We start from the raw sequence: 20,298 nt of genomic DNA, 5'->3' as shown, positions 1-20,298 counted from the left end.
ATCTGTATTCTACCAAGTGTGCCACCACCCAGCCCCACTAATTCAATCTCATTACTTACTATAGGTCTTTTTAGATTATCTGTTGAGTTAGTTTTCCTAACTTATGTCTATATAGTGGTATCCTCTAAGTCAGGGGTAGGGAACCTTTTTTTCTGTCAAGAGCTGCTTGGATATTTACAACATCATTCACGTGCCATATAAAATTATCAATTTAAAATTAGCACTTAGGGCACCAAAGGCCCCAGGTTCAATTCCCAACACCACTGTAAAGCAGAGCTGAGCAGTTCACTCTGGTTAAAAAAAAGAAGAAGAAAAAAGAAAAAGAAAGCACTTAATGTTGCTATGGAAAAAGTTCCTAGATTTATTGAATTTTGAGTCTTGGGAGGACCAAATCCAATTATGTCGTGTGTGGTATCTGAAAGCAGGACATTCCTAACCCCTTAGTGACTAATTTATTGGCATATAGATGTTCAAGGTACTCCTAACTTATAGTCCATTTATCCTTTTCTTTAATATTGGTGATAATATTAATTCCTTCACTTCTCATTTTAGTAATTTAAATCTTCTCCTTTTTTTTTTTTTTCCAGAGCACTGCTCAGCTCTGCTCAGTGGTGCGGGGGATTGAACCTGGGACTTTGGAGCCTCAAGCTTGAGAGTCTCTTTGCATAACCATTATGCTATCTACCCTCCACCCTCTTCTCCTTTTTTTATTGGTTAATCTAGCTTAATTTTTGTGAGCTGTCCTCATGAGTCAAACATTTTATGAATGACCGTTTTCCTTACAGTTCTTTTTTTCTAAAGTTTTTAAAAAAATATTTATTCTCTTTTGTTGCCCTTGTTTTATTGTTGTAGTTATTATTGTTATTAATGTCATTGTTGTTGGATAGGACAGAGAAATGGAGAGAGAAGGGGATACAGAGAGGGGGAGAGAAAGATAGACACCTGCAGACATGCTTCACCTCCTGTGAAGCGATGCCCCTGCAGGTGGGGAGCCGGCAACTGGAACCCCTTACAGCGGTCCTTGCCCTTTGTGCCACCTGCACTTAACTGGTGCGCTACCTCCTGACTCCCAGGAGTTACTCTTTACTTTTAAAGCTTTTATTCAATTCCAATTTGAACTAGTTTGTTTATATTGGTTTTCTGCCTTATCTTTCTATTCTCTTTGCTACTGATTTCTACTTCAGTCTTTTCTCTTTACTCAAGATTTAGTTTACTCATCAGTTTCTAGTTTCTTTAGTTTCTTTTCTTTTTTTTTTTAATATTTATTTATTTTCTGTCTTGTTGCCCTTGTTTTTATTGTTGTTGTAGTTATTACTATTGTTGTTATTGATGTCGTCGTAGCTGGATAAGACAGAGAGAAATGGAGAGAGGAGGGGAAGACAGAGAGAGGGAGAGAAAGACACCTGAGACCTGCTTCACCACTTATGAAGCGACTGTCCTGCAGGTAGGGAGCTGGGATCCTTATGCAGGTCCCTGCGCTTTGTATCATGTACGCATAACCACTGTGCTACCACCCGACTACCATTTCTTTAGTTTCTTAAGGGTATTGATTTAAGATAATACTCTCTTTCTTATTTTTAAAATATTTATTTAATTATTGGGTAGAGACAGAGTAATTGAGAAAGAATGGGAAGAAAAAAGTGTGGGAGAGACACCTGCAGCACTGCTTCACCAATGTTTCACCTCCCCCACCTTTTTCTTTTCTTTTTCTTTTTTCTTTATAAAAAGGAAGCATTGACAAAGCCATAGGATAAGAAAGGTACAACTCCACAGAATTCTCACCACCAGAACTGTATCCCATCCTCTCCCCCGATAGCTTTCCTATTCTTTAACCCTCTGGGAGTATGGACCCAAGGTTATTGTGGGATGCAGAAGGTGGAAGGTCTGGCTTCTGTAATTGCTTCCCCGCTGAACATGGGCATTGACAGGTCAATCCATACTCCCAGCCTGCCCCTCTCTCTTTCCCTAGTGGGGCAGGGCTCTGAGGAAGCAGAGCTCCAGGACATATTGGTGGGGTTGTCTGTCCAGGGAAGTCTGATCAGCATCATGCTAGCATCTGGAACTTGATGGTTGAAAAGAGAGTTAACATACAAAGCCAAACAAATTGTTGAACAGTCATGAACCTAAAGGCTGGAATAGTGCAGATGAAGAGTTGGGGTGTCCTCCATTTCGTAGATAGCTAGTAGACCTATTTTAGTTATATTCCAAAGGGCCTGTGGCTACACTAGTGGGTTTTTTTTTCTTTTTTCCCCTGAACCTGAAATCTGATATGCAGGGGCCCACAAAGGGGTCTGTTCTGTTGTTCCTGATAGAGATGACCGGTAACAATGGAGAGAGGGAGATAATATTCTATTCTAAGGAAACTCTGTTTGTTTGTTTAATGTTGTGTTGAGGCAGGGGACTTGATTTAGTCCTAGAGTCATATGCCTTGCATATGTGAAGCTGTGGGTTTAATACTAGTACTGGAAGTGTCTCCTCTTTTTTTTTCTCCCTCTCCCCTATATTTCTCTGTGTCTGTCAAAAAATAAATAAATAATATAAAACTTTATGCAAGGATCATTTCCTAAAAAATATTGGGACAATAATGAAAGTACACAGTTTACTTTTATATAGCCAAGGGAATTCATGAGAAATCTTTAAGGATAAAAAAAAAGTTTGGAGTAGGGCACCAAAGTAAAAATCTCTGGTTTGAGGGTGAGGGCAGATGTTCAGCTTTTCACTGGAGGGGTGAGGAGGGAGAATGGGATGGAACAGTCTTTTGGTGGTGGGAATGGTATTTTGTACTCTCCTATTAACTTGTAGTCATATAAATCACTACTTAATAAGAGAGGGGGGAAAGTTAACTAAATGTCTCAAGCTTTCTAATGCACATAGGCTGAGTCTTTGAAATGTTGATTCTTTTAAAAGCTTAGACCAGGGAGGATAGAAGCAACCAGTGGCATTACTATATGCAGATAATGTCAAATGTTATAAATTATGGTGATGTTGTGTATGGTACAGCAAGTCCTAACAAGGGGATTTTCAAAGTTAACTCAGTTGCCAACTAATTTGATTACAACAATAACTATCTGTTGCCTTCTTAAACCCTAAGACAGCAGGAAACTCCCGCTTCCTCTATAGAGCTTATATTTCCCCTGGTCCTGGAACCTCTAGGGTGGGGCTCACTTTCCTGCATGCTTCTCTCAATTAAAATTTAAAAAAGGATTTAAAAAAATCATGCTTATGTCTCTATAGGTTGGAATCATTCGAGATCGTCTGATTCAGTTAGTCTCTAAATTGAAGTTTGCTGTGACTGTACTTTTGGCATCATGGATGGAGAAGAAACGTCGAAAATCAACCACCAGTTTATGTATATTCAACATTGTTTTCTCTCCATTTGTGTTGGTCTTAATAGTTATTTCTACACTACTCTCTTCTCCCTTACTCCCCCTCTTCACCCTTCCTTTGTTTTTGGTGGGGTTTCCTCGACCTCTTCAGAGTTGGCCAGGAACAGTGGGTACCTCAGCCTGCTTGTGTCCAGATACAGTGTACTACTGCCAGATGATCCCAAGTTTGACCACTGCACTGCAGTCTGCAATGGCAGCTGGAAGTTTAGGTAAGTAAATTGGTTGCACTTAAGAAATTCTCACTAATATATTTTAAATACAAAAAGTGAGCACACAAAACTCTTGATACTGCCACTATACAGATTCTGTTACATTGATGAGTAGGTAGAAAGACTATATGTGGGAGATATATATATATATATATATATATATATATATATATATATATATACACACACACACACATATATCTGCTGCTTTTTAAAGTACATAAAATATTAAAGGAAATTTTTAATAAAGAACATTTTCTTGAGTAAAATAAGTTTATAGTCCTATTGAAGCAAAAAACACTGTTAAGTCACTAATAAAATCATATTTAAAAAGAGCATGTAGATAAAAAAAAAACCTATAACTTTTCCAAATATCCATGAATTTTTTAGTTAAATTATATGCAATAGGAGATCGCTAAAGAATTAAAGCTAACTTTTATTCTTTATATTTGCTCATATCTTACTAGCTATACACCATAACTTCAGCAGTCTGACAAGGACACAGGGCATGATAATATATAAATCCCAAAATTAAGGTGCAAGTATTAGCAAGAAAAAACATTTTTATGAGAATGAATTAGTTTTTTATTGTATAATTTTTTAAACTTTTTTTTTACTTTTTTAAAATTATATTTATTTTTCCCTTTTATTGCCCTTGTTGCTTTTATTGTTGCTATTGTTATTGATGTCCTTGTTGTTGTTGGATAGGACAGAGAGAAATGGAGAGAGAAGGGGAAGACAGAGAGGGGGAGAGAAAGACAGACACCTGCAGACCTGCTTCACTGCCTGTGAAGCGACTCCCCTGCAGGTGGGGAGCCGGGGGCTCGAACTGGGATCCTTACGCTGGTCCTTGTGCTTTGCGCCACGTGCACTTAACCTGCTGCGCTACCACCCGACTCCCAATTGTATAATTTTTAATGCACTAACCATACACAAAATTTTAATCAGTGACATAAGATATTGCATCACATATGCAAGACAATCATTCCCTACAAACTCTCAGCCCTCTGTACTACAAATTTTTATGAATAATCATTTTCCTTATAGGAATTATTCTTATACTTTCACTGTATTATACAATGCTATCCCACTGTAAGACTCACATCTGGCATAAGTAGTAAAATAGAAGTGATACTTTATTATTAAAATGATTACACTTAACTAAAATAAAATATATTTCTTTTAGGAGAAAAGGACATAAAACTTCACATCTGATTGGCAAAAATAGAGGAAATAAATCTGAAATTATCAAATATTTGCTAGGATATAGAAAGCAGGAATTCTCAAATCCTACTGGAAATGATTGTAAAGTCATACAACCACCTTAAAAGATAAATTAATAGTCTATAATAAGAATTTAAATACCATGGCCTAGGGATTGTGAGGCCCAATAACAGAAAAATTTTTACACATGAATTTTAGAGTTCTCACTACCATCCCTAGGTTTGATAATTCACTAGTAGTATTTACAGGACACATTACATGTACTATAGAGGAAAGAAGCAGAACTGTATCAATGAAAGGAAAAGACATGGTGTAAAAGACCAGATATAAGCTACTCTGATCCAGCCATCATCTCTCTGTAGTCATATAGAAAGTTTCACTAAGATGTTGTAATATGTGCTTTGTTCATTACTAAGGAAACTTATTTGGGACTTGCTGTCTATGTCTTAGGTTAGGGACTGCTTGTGTAGCCAGATTGTTATGCCTAGTACATAACAAAATTCTAGACATCTCCAAAGAAAGCAGGTGTTTAGATAAATTGTCTTGTTTGCAACCAGTTTAAGCACAGTGACAGAATCTTTTATCAGCTAAGGTGGTTAAGAACTCTCCTGAAATCCAAGTTTCCAGGTGCCTACCAAAATTAACCTGTAAGCAAGACTTTCAAAGGATAAAAGTCCTGTTCACTTTTCTACACAGCACATTGTGCCAGCAGACTTATGCAGATATATTTACTCTAACATTATTTATAACCATGAAAATCTGCAAACATCTGAAGTGCCTAGTAAACAGGAATGTGAATATTCAAATTCAGCTATATTTATATAAAAATTATCCAGCTAGGAGATAACTCAGTATGTTAAAGCTTAAGATTTGCATGTCTGAGGTCCCAGGTTCACTCCCTGACACCAGTATGGGCCAGAGTTGAGCAATGTGTTCGTCTCTGTGTCTATATAGTAGTATCATCCAAGTCAGGGGTAGGGAACCTTTTTTTCAGTCAAGAGCTACTTGGATACTTACAACATCATTCACATGCCATATGAAATTGTCAACTTAAAATTAGCATTTAGGGCACCGGAGACGACCTAAGTACACTTAGGAATTGAGAAGGTAGGGCACGGGAGGTGCTGCACCTGGTTAGATGCATACGTTACCATGCTCAAGGACCCAGGTTCAGGTTCTCAGCTCAGCCTGCTGGGGGGGGGGGGTGAGGGAAGGGGGTGAGAAGGAAGCTTCATGAGCAGTGAAGCAGTGCTGCAGGTATTTGTTTCTTCCTCTCTCCCACTTCTTTTTCAAATTCTCTTTATCCTATTAAATAAAGCTAAAAGAATTTATAAAAAGAAAAGAAATTGAGGGAATGGAGAGATAGAGAAAGAGAGAAGGATAGACATTTCCTTGTGAAGTTACTCCCTTTTAGGTGGGACCAGAGGCTTGAGCCCAACTCCTTATGCATTGTGATGTGTGCTCTACCATGTGCCCCATCACCTGTCCCCCAAAAGAATTCTTAACAGCAGTTATAGTGAATGATGTTGATCTGCTTATAGTTATCAGAGATAAATCTCAAGTGCATCGTGCTGAGAGAGAAACTTGTTTTAAGAGACAGTACATTGTGGTTGTATGTGTTAAGCATTTTACGTAAATATTTAACAACACAAGACATTTCATATGAATGTTTATAAAAATGTCTAAAATGCTTTCAGTCATTAACAAATTTGTGCTTTATATGTTTACTTCCTCTCCTAATATACTCCATATATATTCAGGAATTGATATAGCAGATTTGGTTCTTTATTTTTCTTAGAAACATATATTCTTGCTTTTTTATATATTATCATCAGTAGATTCTCACTCTCGCTGTCTCATTGCCAGCAGGGTTGTTACTGGGGCTCAGTTTCTTGTTTGTTTTTTTTGTTTGTTTGCCTCCAGGGTTATTGTTGGGGCCCGGTGCCTGCACTACGAATCCACTGCTCCTGGAGGCTTCCCCCCTTATTGTTGCCCTTGCTGTTTATCGTTGTTGTGGTTATTATTATAGTTGTTATTGCTGTTGTTGTTGTTGGATAGGACAGAGAGAAATTGAGAGAGGAGGGGAAGACAGAGAGGGGAAGAGAAAGATAGACACCTGCAGACCTGCTTCACCACTTGCAAGGCGACTCCTCTACAGGTAGTGAGCCAGGGGCTGGAACTGGGATCCTTGCGCAGTCCTTGCACTTCAGGCCATGTGCACTTAACCCGCTGCACTACCGCCTGAACCCCAGGGCTCAGTTTCAACACTATAAATCTATCACTCTGGGGGCCGGGCAGTGGCACACCCAGTTAAATGCACATATTACCAAGTCCAATGACCTGGTTCAAGCCCCTGCTCCCCACCTACAGGGGATCCATTTCATGAGTAGTAAAGCAGGTCTGTAGGTGTCTTTCTCTTCCTTTCTCTATATCCCCATCCTCTCTTAGTTTCTCTTTGTCCTATCTAATAGAATGGAGGGGGGGAAATGCCCACCAGGAGCTGTGAATTCATAGTGCTGCCACTGAGTCCCAGCTACTGGAGGCAAAAAAAAAAAAAAAATATATATATATATATATATATATATATATCACTCCCAGGGGCCATATTTTTCTTTCTTCCTTTCTTTCTTTCCTTCTTCCTTCCTTCCTCCTTCCTTCCTTTCTTTCTATTTTATTTGATATGACAGAAAGAAACTGAGAGGGAAAGAAGGAAAGACAGAGAAAAATAAAGGTAGACATCTACAGCTCTGTTTTACTACTCATGAAGCATCCTGCCTGCATGTGCGAAATAGGGGCTCAAACCCAGGTCCTGGCTCATGGTAATATGAGCACTCTACTGGGTACACAACTGCCCAGCCCCGATATTTCTCTTCTAACTGTTCTTATAGAGAGCATAATTCGGTGCTTCCTGATGCAGTGAATAGTTGCTTCTTTTCTTGACATAATGTCAGCGTAGAAGGTAGTTATAAATAACTTCCAAATGTGTTAATCAGTTTTGAAGATTTGCATGACAAGTGACTTAATTTTTATTCTTTTTTTTTTTAAGGTCTCTTACCTGGGTCTCATTACTTGGGCCGTTTTCAAGATCGTGTAATATGGATAATGATTCTGGAATGTGGTTATACTTACTGTTGTATTAACATTAAGGTTAGTGTGAGTTTAAAACGCCTCATTTTTATTATATGTGTGGAAATTTTACTTGCTCTGTGCATGTCAAACACAAATTTAAAACATATATATCTTTTTTAATCTGTGAAAATACCTAAAAACTTTCAAAGTATATTTCAATATGCATGTATTAATAAGAAAACTAGTTTTGATTGTGTAATAGAACATAGTAGCAAAAATACCTGTTTGCTTACAGTCCTGTTCTTTTTTATTTTACTTTTTATTTGTTTTTAAATAGTTTATTCATACTGAGGAAATGCTTTTACAAAACTGCTTATGTTTTTAGAGGTATGTATGTAACCTGTATCTCACCACCTAAGTGCCAGTCTTTCTTCACCATGGACCATTGAACACCTGTCCCCTTTAAAACCTCCTACCAGAGTGCTGGGGAGATAGGATGGTGATTGTACAAAAAGCAAATTATTTCTGAGGCACAGACAGTCCCAGTTCAATCTCAACACCCCCAGACGCCAGAGTCTAACTGTGCTCTGGTAGTAAGTCAATAATTATCTTCGCTACCTTTCTCCCCCTGGGTAACCTGGGATCTTCAGTCATTGACTAAAAGTATGTTTATATTTTACTTACCCAATTCCCTTAGTTTGTTTCTTAATATCTCATATGAGTGGGATCCTTCTCTTTTCTAATTTATTTTGCTTAGCATGATGTTCTCCAGTTCTGTTTACATCTTAGCAAAAGGCAAGCGCTCATCCTTTCTTATAAACGAGTCATTTTTCATTGTGTATATATCAAATCTTTATCTGCTAATGTGCCTCTGGGAAACTGGTTTGTTCCCATATCTTGGCTATTGTAAAGAGCATGGCAGTTATGCACATAATTTAATGTGCACATAGGTATAAGTAGGTGTGCACATATTTTTAAATTATTTTTTTGTGTCCTTTGGATATATCCTCCCAGGAGTGGAACTGCAGGATCATATGACAGATCTACTTGTACTTTTTGAGATCTCTCCAAACTGGTTTCCATAGAGACTGGATAAATGTACATTCACACTGGCAGTACATCAGGGTTCCCATTTAGCCACATCCTCATCCATATTTGTCTTTTGAGATCTATTTAATATAGACCATTTTGACAAATATAAAGTGGGTCCAGGTGGTGGCGCTACTGATTGACCACACCTGTTACAATGCACAAAGACACAGGTTCTAGCCCTTATCTCCATCTACAGTGGAAAAGCTTTGTGTGTGGTGAAGCAGTGTTGCACATGTCTCTCTGTATTTCTCCCTCTTTGTCTCCCCTTTCCCTCTTGATTTCTGGCTGTCTGTATTCAATAAATAAAGATAATAAAAATTATATATATGGTGACATTTTATATTGTCTTGATTTGCATTCCCCTAGTAATAAAGAATAATGAATTTGTTCATGTTGTCAGCATCTGTATGTGAAGACCATTCACACCTGGTCTTACTTGATCTGTCACCATTGTCACGGTTGATCTCTTCTCTTTGCTTATTGCATGAGTCAGCCGTTCTTAATTTTCCTTGATGGTTCTTTCGCTTTAATTTGTTCTGTTAGTATTAGAGTGCCCCAGACCTCAGCAGTCCTTCATGACAGCTCTTATTATTCTGCTTTCTTAACCTAAAACAGGAGTTTTGTAGAACTTCTTATTAACTTCTAAATCCAGCATTCCATTCAAATTCTGTTCCTCTCCCTTTTAGTCATATCCTGTATCTGACTTCTTACCATCTTGCTCTTCAACACCCACCTTCAGCCCTTCCATGAATAACTGCAGTGGTTTCTAAATTGGTCCCATCTCCTGCCTGTGCTCTCCTGCAACCTGTTGTCAACCAGTGATTTTAAAAATCTGAGAACAGATTACTTCTGTAACCAAAAACCTACAGTAGAACTCTTTAGGAGAGAAGGAAGGAAGGGCTGCAGGCAGGCCTGAGTCTGGGGAAACAGCATAATGATTATGTAAAAAGACTGTTGTGTCTGAGACTACAAGGTCCCTGGTCCAATTCTCATCACCACAATAGTCCTAGAATATCACCTCCCCAGATCCCTGCCCCACTAGGGAAAGAGAGAGACAGGCTGGGAGTATGGCTTGACCTGCCAACAACCATGTTCAGAGGAGAAGCAATTACAGAAGTCAGATCTTTTACTTTCTGTACCCCATAATGACCTTGGGTCCATGCTCCCAGAGGGATAAAGAATAGGAAAGCTACCAGGAGAGGGGATGGGATATGGAGTTCTGGTGATGGGAACTGTGTGGAGTTGTACCCCTCTTATCCTATGGTCTTGTCATTGTTTCCATTCCATAAATAAAAGAAAAAAGGAAAAAAATACAAAAATTATTAAATACCAGTTATTGTTCCAAGGGTTAGGATATATTTCTCTAATAAAAACAGAGACCCTTGCCGTCTGATATTCACAAGGGAAGTGGAGAGACACACGCAACCAGCAAAAAATAACAAATTATTTAGTGTGTTAAAAGGTATAAGTACTATGAAAACCAAGGAAAAGAAAGCTATAGAAAATGGACTAGGAGAGGCCAGGTGGTGGACCTGGTTGAGCACACATGCTACAGTGTGTAAGGACCCAGCTTCCAGCCCCCAGTCTCCACCTGCAGGGGGAAAGCTTCACGAGTGGTGAAGCAGAGCTGCAGGTGTCTGTCTCTCTCCCTCTCTGTCAACCCCTACCCTCTCCGTTTCTGGCTGTCTCTATCTAATAAATAAATATTTTAAAAAATGTTCCCTACTAGGGAAAGAGAGAGGCAGACTGGGAATATGGATCGACCAGTCAATGCCCATATTCAGTGGGGAAGCAATTACAGAAGCCAGACCTTTCCGCCTTCTGCAACCTCCTTCCCTCCCTCCCTCCCTCCCTCCCTCCCTCCCTCCCTCCCTCCTTTCCTTCCTTCCTTCCTTCCTTCCTTCCTTCCTCCACCATTCTCTCTCTGTTTCTCTCTGTCTTGTCAAATAAAAGAGAGAAAGAAAATGGTCATTAAGAATAGTGGAGTCCTCCTACAGGCACTGAGCCTCAGTGATAAACTTAGTGGCAACAAGAAAAAAAGAAAATGTCAGAATTTTAAGGACACATCCATTACTTTAAATTTCACAGCACTTCTTTTTTTTAATATTTATTTATTTATTCCCTTTTGTTGCCCTTGTTTTAGTGTTGTAGTTATTATTGATGTTGTCATTGTTGGATAGGACAGAGAGAAATGGAGAGAGGAGGGGAAGACAGAGAGAGGGAGAGAAAGACACCTGCAGACCTGCTTCACCTCCTGTGAAGCAACTCCCCTGCAGGTGGGGAGCCAGGGGCTCTAACCGGGATCCTTATGCCAGTCCTTGCGCTTTGCACCACCTGCGCTTAACCTGCTGCACTGCTGCCAGACTCTCTCACAGCACTTCTTACACAGAGAAAAGTTAACTCATCTGTAAAAGCTCATGGTTTCTGATAACAAACATATGGTAAATAAAAAAACTATCTCAACATTACAACTTAACACAAACAAAATGATAACAGATTTTAACTTGGATACTTTCTCTGTGTAAATTGTGCTACAATATTTTTTTGAAAGAGGAAAAAAGAGAAGGTTCTAATCAAGATTGTGTACTAGTACCTGATAGATGCATATTTTAAAACAGGTTCTAGTATTGCACTCTGGTTTTTATTGTTGTTGTTTGTTTTGGTATCATAATACAATGTGACACCACTGACCTGTGAAAATGGTAGTTTTGCATTTAAAAGCATGCGGATTAGTGCATTAACAAATAATAATAAAGAGAAGCATGTTACATTCTCCATAAGTGATTACTTCTAGAGAAATAACCAATTTGAAAATCATAAGAACTTATTGACAGGGGCTGGGTGGTAGTGCAGCAGGTTAAGCGCACATGGCGCGAAGCACAAGGACAGGCATAAGGATCCCAGTTTGAGCCCAGGCTCCCCACTTGCAGGGGAGTCACTTCACAGGTGGTGAAGCTGGTCTGCAGTTCTTATCTTTCTCTCCCCCTCTCCTCTCAATTTCTCTTTGTCCTACCCAAAAACAATAATAGTAACAACAACAATGATAAACAACAAGGGCAACAAAAAGAGGGAAAAAAATGGCCTCCAGGAACGGTGGGTTCATGGTGCAGGCACCGAGCCCCCAGCGATAACCCTGGAGGAAAAAAGAAAAAAAAAAAAAAGAACTTACAGACAATATTCATTTTTTCAACATACATTTGTTATAGCCCTTACTGTGTACCATGTACTAGTTTAAGCACTACTGGCATAGTAGTAATTTAAAGAGAGCCAATTTATTGCATCTGCATTTACTTGGAAGAGACTGTTCTCCAATATATATATATATATATATATATATATATATATATATATATATATATATAGACAAAGAAAAATGGTTAAGTAAATAATGACATACACTGAAATAAAGCTCTCATATTAAGTAGGTTTGTGAGGATACAAAGCTAATATAGCTACTATATAATTTCAATATTGCTTTTTTCCTAAAAAAAATATTTTTATAATTTAATAACATTTTACTAATGGGGATTCAACCTTGACTAAAGATATTCTCTTCACAAATGTCCATTTGCAGACAAGTTGCTTTGCCACCTCTTGTAATTTCTTATAAAGTGGTGTTATTTTTTTTATCCCCATATCCAAATTAAAATCTGGTATCATTATGTTTGTGTTAAGTTGTGATGTTGAGTTAGTTTTTTTATTTACTCTATGCTTGTTATGAAAAACCATGAGCTTTTACAGACGAGTTAACTTTTCTCTGTGTAAAAAATGATCATGGACCCATGTTGTTTTTAATTTCTTCTCTAGGGGTTAGAATTGCAAGAAACATCTTGTCACACCACTGAAGCACGAAGAGTTGATGAAGTATTTGCAAGTGCCTTTGAACAAGAAGAATACACAAGAGTATGTTCCGTTAATGAACACTTTGGAAATGTCTTGACACCCTGTACTGTTTTGCCTGTGAAAATCTATTCTGATGCCAGGAACATCTTATCTGGTATAATTGATTCTCATGATAATTTAAATGAATTTAAAGGTGACCTTATTAAAGTGCTAGTGTGGATACTTGTTCAGCATTGCTCCAGAAGGCCCAGCATACAAGACACTGCTTACCAAAACGAAAAGATGGGAAAAGCCTCCCTGACAGCCCCACCTGCTTTAAATACTTCACCACAAACTGAATCTTCAGAAGACACAAAGAGTATAAATTCAGAAACTCTTGATGACTGGCCTGATGATAATGTTTTTGGTGACGAGACAACTATCAAAAAAGGAAATCAAGAGAAAGACCAGTTGAAAGCTTTTCCAGGTATACACCTGCCTATTCCAGGTTCAGTGGAATCACGAGTGGTAGACGATCATTCCATAGGCACAGCTCCTGAAAGCAGCCTTTATAAAGCCGTTATGTTGGGATACCCTGCTGTCGACAAAGGGAAACAAGAAGACATGATGCATATCCCTCTCATGGAGTTCAGCTGTTCTCAATCTCATTTGTTAAGCTTACCTGAAGAGTGGACTTCTAGCTGTTTGCCTAATTCCAAAATAAGAGAGATGAGCTCATTATTTCCAGAAGACTGGTATCAATTTGTTTTAAGGCAGCTGGACTGTTTTCATTCAGAAGAAAATGCCTCAAATGTAGTAGAAGATATTGGAAAGGACAGTGTTTTAAAAGACTTTTATATTCATGCAGTAATGACTTGCTGTTTTAGTTTATTTGGCATAGACAATATGATTCCTACTCCTGGCCATATTCTCAGAGTTTACAGTGGTGTGTTGCCTTGGTCTCTTGCCTTGGATTGGCTTACTGAAAAGCCAGAACTGTTCCAACTAGCACTGAAAGCTTTCAGGTAATTCATTTTGATTACATACAATTTGCAACTTTGGTAGGGAAAAAAAACATATCTTCACTTATAACTTTAAAACGTAATGACTTTGGGGGACTGGGCAGTGACACACTGGGTTAAATGCACATACTACCATGTACAAGGACCCAACTTCTTTTTTTTATTTATTTAAGAAAGGAGACATTAACAAAACCATAGAATAAGAGGGGTACAGTTCCGCACAATTCCCATAACCCAATATCCATATCCCATCCCATCCCGATAGCCTTCCCATTCTCTATCTCCCTGGGAGTATGGATCCAGGGTCATTGTGAGTTGTAGAGGGTGTAAGGTCTGGCTTCTGTAATTGCTTCCCCGCTGAACATGGGCGTTGACTGGTCGATCCATACTCCCAGTCTGCCTCTCTCTTTCCCTAGTAGGGTGGGGCTCTGGGGAAGCGGAGCTCCAGTACACATTGATGGAGTCATCTGTCCAGGGAAGTCTGGTCAGCATCATGCTGGCATCTGGAACCTGGTGGCTGAAAAGAGAGTTAACATAAAAGCCAAACAAACTGGAATAGTGCAGATGAGGTGTTGGGGGTATTCCCTGCATGCTCTTGTGTACTTTTGCTTTCAGATATATATTTTTCCCCTATTTATGGGCACATGTGAACCTATGCTCTGTCTCAGGGGACCTGGACTATATCTAGGTTTGGGGACTTTATTGGGGAGTGGACCACCTGGAATGGAATTAGAGAATACTATGAAAGGAAAGGTCTCACCTGAGTGATGAAGCTGAAGGGTTGTCGTTCCACACCTGAAGTCTCTGGACACAGTCTGAAGTGAAGCATGTTGTGGTGGCACTCGTTGCATTGATTAGGTTGCAATCCATGGATGCAATATTATTTGATTTGAATTAAGAGCAGCATGCAGGAAAGTGGGCCCCACCATAAGGTTCCAGGACTGGGGGAAATATAGGCTCTATAGTGGAAATGTGAGGTTCCTGTTTCTTAGGGTTCAAGAAGACAATGGATAGTTATTGTTATCATCACATTATTTGGTAATTGGGTTAACTTTTGAAAGTCCCTTTGTTAGGGTTTGTTAGCATCTTATATGTAGCTGTGCTACTGGTTGTTTTTGTTCTCCCTGGTCTAGGCTTTTGAGAGAGTCCACATATCAAAGACTCAGCCTATGTATTAAAAAGACTCTGTGTTTTAAGAAGTTCTAGACATATGATCAATTTTTCCCCTCTCATATTAATTAAATAGTGGTTTATATATTTACACTTTAATAGGAATGTACATAAACACCATTTCCACCACCAAAAGACTGTGACCCATCCTAACCCCCGCACTCCCTGCCGCGCCAGGAAGCCCAATGGCCACCCTCCCCTTCACCACAGGATTGTTACATTGGTGCCCTGCCCTCAATTTAATCAGATCCTGCTTTTAATTTCCCTTTCTGTTCTTCTTTTTCAACTTCTGTTGATGAGTGGGGACATCCCATACTCATCTTTATCTTTCTGACTTAGCTGACTTAACATAATTCCTTCTAGCTCGTCCAAGATGGGTCAGATAAAGTGGGCTCATTGTTCTTAATAGCTGCATAGTATTCCATTGTTTCTATGTACCACAGCTTTCTCAGCCACTTATCTGCTGTTGGGCACCTGGGTTCCTTCCAGGTTTTAGCTATTATGAATTGTGCTGCTATGAACATAGATGTACACACATCTTTTTGGTTGGGCATTATGGAATCCTTGGGGTATATCCTCAGGAGAGGAATTATTGGGTCATATGGAAGGTCTATGTCAGTTCTCCAGACTGCTCTCCAGAGAGGCTGGACCAATTTACATTCCCACCAGCAGTGCAGAATGGTTCCTCTGTCCCCACAGCCTCTCCAACATTTGTTGCTGCTGCCCTTTTTGTTGTATGCCATTCTCACAGCGGTGAGGTGGTATCTCGATGTTGTTTTTATTTGCATTTCTCTGACAATCAGCGACCTGGAGCAGTTTTTCATATGTTTGTTAGCCTTTTGGATCTCCTCTGAAGTGAATGTCTTGTTAATATATTCTGCCCATTTTTGGATGGGGTCATTTGCTTTTTTGTCGCTAAGTTTGATGAGTTCTTTGTATATTTTGTTGATTAGTCTCTTGTCTGATGTTTGGCATGTGAAGATCTTCTCCCATTCTGTGGGGGTCTCTTTGTTTGTGTGATAGTTTCTTTGGCTGTGCAGAAGCTTTTCAATTTGATGTAGTCCCATTGATTTGTTTCTGCTTTAGTCTTCCTTGTGATTGGGTTTGTTTCATCAAAGATGTTCTTGAGGTTTAGGTGGGAAAGTGTTTCACCAATGTTTTCCTCTAAGTATTTGATAGTTTCCGGTCTGACATCCAGGTCTTTGATCCATTTGGAGTTTATTTTTGTTTCTGGTGAGATAAGGTGGTTCAATTTCATTCTTCTGCATGTTACAACCCAGTTTTCCCAACGCCATTTATTGAAGAGAGTCTCCTTCTTCCATTTAATACTTTGGGCCCCCTTATCAAAGATTAGATGTCCATAGGTGTGGGGGAAGGACCCAACTTCTAATTCCCGCTCCCTACCTACAGGGGGGACACTTCATGAGCCGTAAAGCAGATCTACAAGTGTCTGTCTCTGCTCCCCTCTCAATTTCTCTCTCTCCTGTCAAATAAAACAGGAAAGAAAAAAAAAAAAGTAATGACTTTGAGGCCAGGTGGTTGTGGTGCACTTACTTGAGTGTATGTATCACCATGCACAGTCACCTGTGGGAAGGCTGGGGGTGCTTCACAAGTAATGAGGCACTCCTGCAGGTGTGTCTCTTTCTCTTCTATCTCACTTCCTCCTCTCAATTAACCTCTTTCTAGTCAATAAATAAATAAAATATCTCTAGAAAAGTAATGATTTTATGATTATATCACAGTACACAGTTGTTTGTTTTCCTTTTATTTATGTTGTGGACTTCTTTTTCTTCACTTTAATTACATCATTTCCCTCTGATCTTTTTATTTTGTAATAGATATGATTCTAGTGTCATTAAAATAGTGATATTTCAAAAAAAAGTAATGATATTTCATCTGTAAGGTTGATTAAAAATCTAAAAATCCTGTTTTTTCCTTTCTAGATATACTCTGAAACTAATGATTGATAAAGCAAGTTTGGGTCCAATAGAAGACTTTCAGGAGCTGATCAACTACCTTGAAGAATATGAAAATGACTGGTATATTGGTGTAGTATCTGATGAAAAGTGGAAAGAAGCAGTTTTACAAGAAAAACCATACTTGTTTTCTCTGGGATATGATTCTAATATGGTAAGGTTAAAAATATGTTGTTCAACATTTTCATACATTAACCTTCAAGAATAGAAATCACCTATAAAGCATTTAAACTAAAAGAGAGCACTATAGCATTCCAGGCATGTATGTAAGTGAATATACAAAAATATATACTTGTTTTGTTTCTTGTTTCTCATTTAAAAGATAAAAAATTATAATTATATGTTATTAGGTCATATTAGCTTAGAACATTTATAGATATAACAGTATAACAGTAAAACCACAAAAATAGAAAATGGTGAGGATAGAACTACATATAAAAATATATAGAAATAGCATTTCTGTATTTCACTAGACTTAGGTTAGTATAAATTGGAACTACTCTGTTAAAGATATAAAATTAAAGATGTATAAGAGTAAGTCCTGTGTTAATCACGAGAAACATTTTTCGCGAAGACAAAATTAGAGGCCAGGTGGTGGCGTACCTGATTGAGAGCACATATTACTATGCACATGGATCTAGATTCAAGCTCCTGGTCCCCACCTGCAGAGACAAAGTTTTGTGAGTGGTGAAGCAGTATTGCAGGTATCTCTTTGTCTCTTTCCATCTCTATCACCCCCCTCCCAATCAATTTCTGTCTGTCTCTGTCCAATAAATACATTAATATAACAATTTTTTTAAATAAGTAGTTCCTAAGATATGCTATCTTTACAAAAACTTACAAAATTAAAGCTTTTGATGGAATAATGTATTCAGCACAAATCAAAAGAAAGCTGAGGTAAAATGAACTTTAAAAAAAAAGGACTATAGTAAGAAATTAAAAAAAAAGAAATCACATTTTAAAAAAAGGTGTTAATTCACAAACAGCGGTAACATTTGTTAATATTTAGACATCCAGCACAGGAATTCCTCAACACAGAAAGGTAAATTAATTAACTGTTAATTAATTAATTAATTAATTAAATGTTAATTAACTACAGAAAGGCAAAATAGCCAACACTGTCCACAATAGTGAAGCTGTAATACCTCACTTATGTTGATGAATAGATTAGCCAGACAAATCAGTCAGGAAAGCAATGAGTGACACATTTAATCAAGTAGACTCAACGAACATACACTGAGCATTCTATACAAATGCAGCATCATACACATTTTCCTCAAGTCTATCTTTCAGTATTGTTCATATGTTCAGTCACAAAATAAGCTGTACTAAATTTGAGAGGACTGAAATTATATTAAGCAACTTTTCTTGACCACAATGATATGGAGTTCTGGTGGTGGAAATTATGTGGAATTATACCCCTTCTTATCCTATGGTCTTGTCAGTGTTTCCATTTTATAAATAAAAACTTTGAAAAAAAGAAGAGAAAAGAAACTAGGTATATATAAGTCCTTAATCTGATCTTCTCCCTCTTTTTTTTTTAATATTTATAGGGTGTTTATACTGGGAGAGTACTTACCCTTCAGGAATTATTGATCCAACTTGGAAAGTTAAACGCTGAAGCTGTCAGAGGTCAATGGGCCAATCTTGCATGGGAATTGCTTTATGCCACAAACGATGATGAGGAACGTTACAGTATACAAGCTCACCCACTACTTTTAAGAAATCTTACAGTGCAAGCAGCAGAGCCTCCCCTGGGATATCCAATATATTCTTCAAAACCTCTTCATATACATTTGTAATAGAATCAGTTTGACTGTGACATATTATCATCAGATGTGATGTTTTATTTTTTCATTTTAGAAAAATATAATTGTGATTCCTCATAACTTCACTGACATCCCTCGCTTCTGCTGCAAGTCAGATGCCTGAGAAAAGCTTAGGCCTATAAAGATGATTATGTTAGCTGTCTTAATGATTGTGTCCAACAGAAGTTAAAACTAGTTGGGCAATAGCTGTACCCTGTGCAGTGTGATAGGCCTTCCAAATATAAAACATTTTTATAAAATTAGGTTATGAATTTTTAATGTTTTTTTAAATGTATGATAAGGTCACTTGCCTTACAGAAGTCAAAAACTGTAATTTTCTATTCTTTATACTCATATCAGTGTTTTTTATTGAGACTTATGTAATGTGTATATATACATATGCTTATTTATTTGAAATTAAATTTTATATGATTTTAAACTTTGTGTTTTATTTTAACATTTAACATAGTTTGAATGTTTTCATATGCTTCAGAAACCTTAAAATTTAAACAAAATTAAATATTTTTTTCCAATAAAGCCTGTCTCCTTCTTCCCAAGTATACTTCTGATATACAGTTTTCATTCCACTTACCAGGTGACTACTGACAGGATTCACAGCAGTCAAGTAATCTGAGTAAGACTGCTAGAGATCATTCCATAGACCTGATTTCATGTTTTTCAACTAACTATAAGGCTTCTGAAGAATGACTTACCCAGTAGGACTGTCAGTTAACTAGTGTGTTAAGGTCTCAGAACTAAACGACAAAAGTATGGGGTAATTTTTCTCATTGCTTGATAAAAATTTCCTTTTTTCCTTTTTTTTTTTTTTCCTTTTTTATTTTCTGTTTAGGAACTGATAAGGAGGATGGATTTGCTTCAGTTGAGACATGAATTTCCTCCACACCTTACTTTGTTTGCAACTAGTAACTTTATAGATGTCTCCCTAGAATTGTAATATAATGTATATATTAGAAAGTAGACATTTACTAATTAGGTTTGATTGTTATTCTGTATGCAGAAAAGTTCAACATACTAACATTCAGGATAACATTCTCTGGTAGTTTTTAGACATTTTTATTTAAGGGATTAATGGTTTATAGTAAATGCAGTTGTTGGTACATGTGTAAAATTTCTCAGTTTTCTGCAGAACACTCTCAACCCAGACTAGGTCCTACACTACCATTATGCACAGGGACCTGTAATGCCCCCACCCCACCCCACCCCAGTCCTATACTTCAGTGCAATACACTAAATCCACTCCCAAGTTACGCTGTGTGTTTCCTCTTTCTGTTTTCATTTCTCAACTTCTTTCCATGCATGAGATGATACTGTATTTATCCTTATCTTTCTAGCTTACTCACTTAACATGATTCTTTCAAACTCCATCCAAGGTGAGGTGAATTCCTAATACTTGAATAGTATTAATATATATATATATATGAATATATATATAATTTTCTTAGCCACACTTCTGTTGTTGGACATTGAGGTTATGTGTAAGTTTTGGCTATTACAAATTG

At 37.7% G+C, this 20,298-nt stretch overlaps 1 protein-coding gene across 3 annotated transcripts in view; it reads left to right on the top strand.

The window, feature by feature from the left end:
- The window catches only part of PCNX4 (pecanex 4), a 38,803-nt gene extending 19,556 nt beyond the window's left edge, over nt 1-19,247 (top strand). Inside the window, exons 6-10 of one of the 3 annotated variants that reach the window (XM_060174871.1) lie at nt 3,235-3,595; nt 7,866-7,966; nt 12,788-13,827; nt 16,938-17,124; nt 18,524-19,247. In XM_060174871.1, the coding sequence (XP_060030854.1) occupies nt 3,235-3,595; nt 7,866-7,966; nt 12,788-13,827; nt 16,938-17,124; nt 18,524-18,772 (1,938 nt within the window). In that variant the 3' untranslated portion in view covers nt 18,773-19,247. The remainder of the gene's footprint in view (nt 1-3,234; nt 3,596-7,865; nt 7,967-12,787; nt 13,828-16,937; nt 17,125-18,523) is intronic. The other 2 variants (XM_007519262.3, XM_060174870.1) reach the window with 2 other exon arrangements.
- The last annotated feature ends 1,051 nt before the right edge of the window (nt 19,248-20,298 follow it).

This window comes from Erinaceus europaeus, chromosome 16, assembly GCF_950295315.1.
Source record: "Erinaceus europaeus chromosome 16, mEriEur2.1, whole genome shotgun sequence".
NCBI classification, from domain to species: Eukaryota; Metazoa; Chordata; class Mammalia; order Eulipotyphla; family Erinaceidae; genus Erinaceus; species Erinaceus europaeus.
Note: the sequence above shows the minus strand (reverse complement) of the source record. Positions and strands in the feature narration are given on the sequence as shown.